This window comes from Falco biarmicus, chromosome 4, assembly GCF_023638135.1.
Source record: "Falco biarmicus isolate bFalBia1 chromosome 4, bFalBia1.pri, whole genome shotgun sequence".
Lineage (NCBI taxonomy): Eukaryota > Metazoa > Chordata > Aves > Falconiformes > Falconidae > Falco > Falco biarmicus.
In genome coordinates, this window is record NC_079291.1 from 57,295,396 (window position 1) to 57,296,959 (window position 1,564).

Here is a 1,564-nt window from a genome sequence, read left to right on the forward strand (position 1 = left end):
CTGCTGCTTACCCATGCCTTCCTCATTGCCAGCTGCAAGGGCACAACCACTTGCAGCCCAGGACCACTCCAAGCTTCCAAAAGGAAATAAGGTTAAGGGATTTCGTCAATATGCAGACTTTTGAGAAGCAGCAGCTCCTCCGGCCAAGCTGGATTCGTCTTATTTTGGAGTAAAACGCAATCCAAATGTGATGCCTTACGCAAGCAACAACTGTTTATCTACAGAGTAAACAGAGCCCACTTTTAAAAGCAGCCCATGTTTCTTTCTGAGACGTCTAAGTATCCTCCAACAGCAAACCTGAAAGCTACACAGATTCTTAAATGTGAGGCATGGAGAAATGCAGGCAAGTAGAGAGTAATCAGGAAACCTTTTTCCAAAAAGCAAGGGGGAGGGGGGAAGGATTAAATCTTTACAGCTGAGATTGGAAAATTTTCCAACACATCCAGCACAGGTATCCTTTCCCTGAAACAGGGCACTAACTGCAAAGTGACAACCTCACGAAGTTACCTCGCCGACCCTCGAGGAACAAGAGTATTTTATTTACATAGCTACTGATTAAACTCCATAGTTAAAGCACTGTAACAAGTTCTCAGCTGTATCCAGCAAGCAGTTTCCGAGACCTTCATGCAAATATCTTCATCCCACAAAAAGAGCCCAACCAAATCCAACAAACCCTCCTCTATTCCCAGCAGCCAGAGAGGATTATATGGTCACTGAAGAATGCAAGTTGTTACTACATGCATTTTTAAGCACCGATTTCCAGGGAAAAAAAACCGAAACCGAACAAACCAAAAAAAAAAATACATGAAGAAAGAAAGAAGGCAGCTCACCTTTATCCTGAGTGCAGGACAGGATCTCCTCCTCTTTGGGGTTAGTCACCTGGGTGATAATGGACGGGTTGTCCATGGAAACAGAGTGAGATTCCACCTGGCTATTTCCCTCCCAGAGGCAGGCTTGTGTGCGGGGAGGGGGTGTGTGGTGGTGGGATTTGTTTGTTGTTTAAAAATCAACACGCAGATTTGTATTTAAAAAAGAAAACAACAACAAAAAACCCAACTCTTCCAGGAGCGATGCCAAGCTGGGGGGGGGGGAGGGGGGGAGGAGGGGGAGCACCGTGCACAGGGGCCCCTCCGGTAGCGCTGCCACCGCCGCCTCCTCCAGGCGCCAATTCTTCACGGGGAAGGGGGGGGGGAAGGGGAGGGGGAAGGGGGGGGGGTGAGACAAATTAACCCCCCCCTTAAAACCAAAATTAATTAATCCAATTCACCCCGCCGGGAAGCCCTCCGCAGCGCTCCCCCCGAGCCCCCGCCGGAGCCGCCGCCGCCTCCCGAGGCGGGGGAAGTGCCCCCGGCCCTCCGCGCCCGCCTCCCCCCGCGGCGAGCCCCCGCCTCACGCCGCCCCCCGCATCCACCTGAGCCGCCCCGCGGGGCCTTCCCCCGAGCGCGTCCCCCGGCACAGCCCCCCGCGCCTACATACCCCGCCGCCGCCGCCGCCGCCCTCCTCCGCGCCTATCTCATCCCCGCGCCCCCCCGCCCCGGCCCCCCTCACACCTCCGCCCCGGCCC

At 54.6% G+C, this 1,564-nt stretch overlaps 1 protein-coding gene across 4 annotated transcripts in view; it reads right to left on the reverse strand.

Moving 5' to 3' along the window:
• CTDSPL (CTD small phosphatase like) overlaps window positions 1–1,097 on the reverse strand; it is an 84,666-nt gene extending 83,569 nt beyond the window's left edge. For 2 of the 4 annotated variants that reach the window (XM_056338676.1, XM_056338674.1), the window contains exon 1: window positions 831–1,096. In XM_056338676.1, coding sequence (XP_056194651.1) covers window positions 831–906 — 76 coding nt within the window. In that variant the 5' untranslated portion in view covers window positions 907–1,096. Of the gene's footprint in view, window positions 1–11; window positions 197–830 lie in introns of those variants that run through there. The other 2 variants (XM_056338673.1, XM_056338675.1) reach the window with 2 other exon arrangements.
• Between the last annotated feature and the right edge of the window lie 467 nt (window positions 1,098–1,564).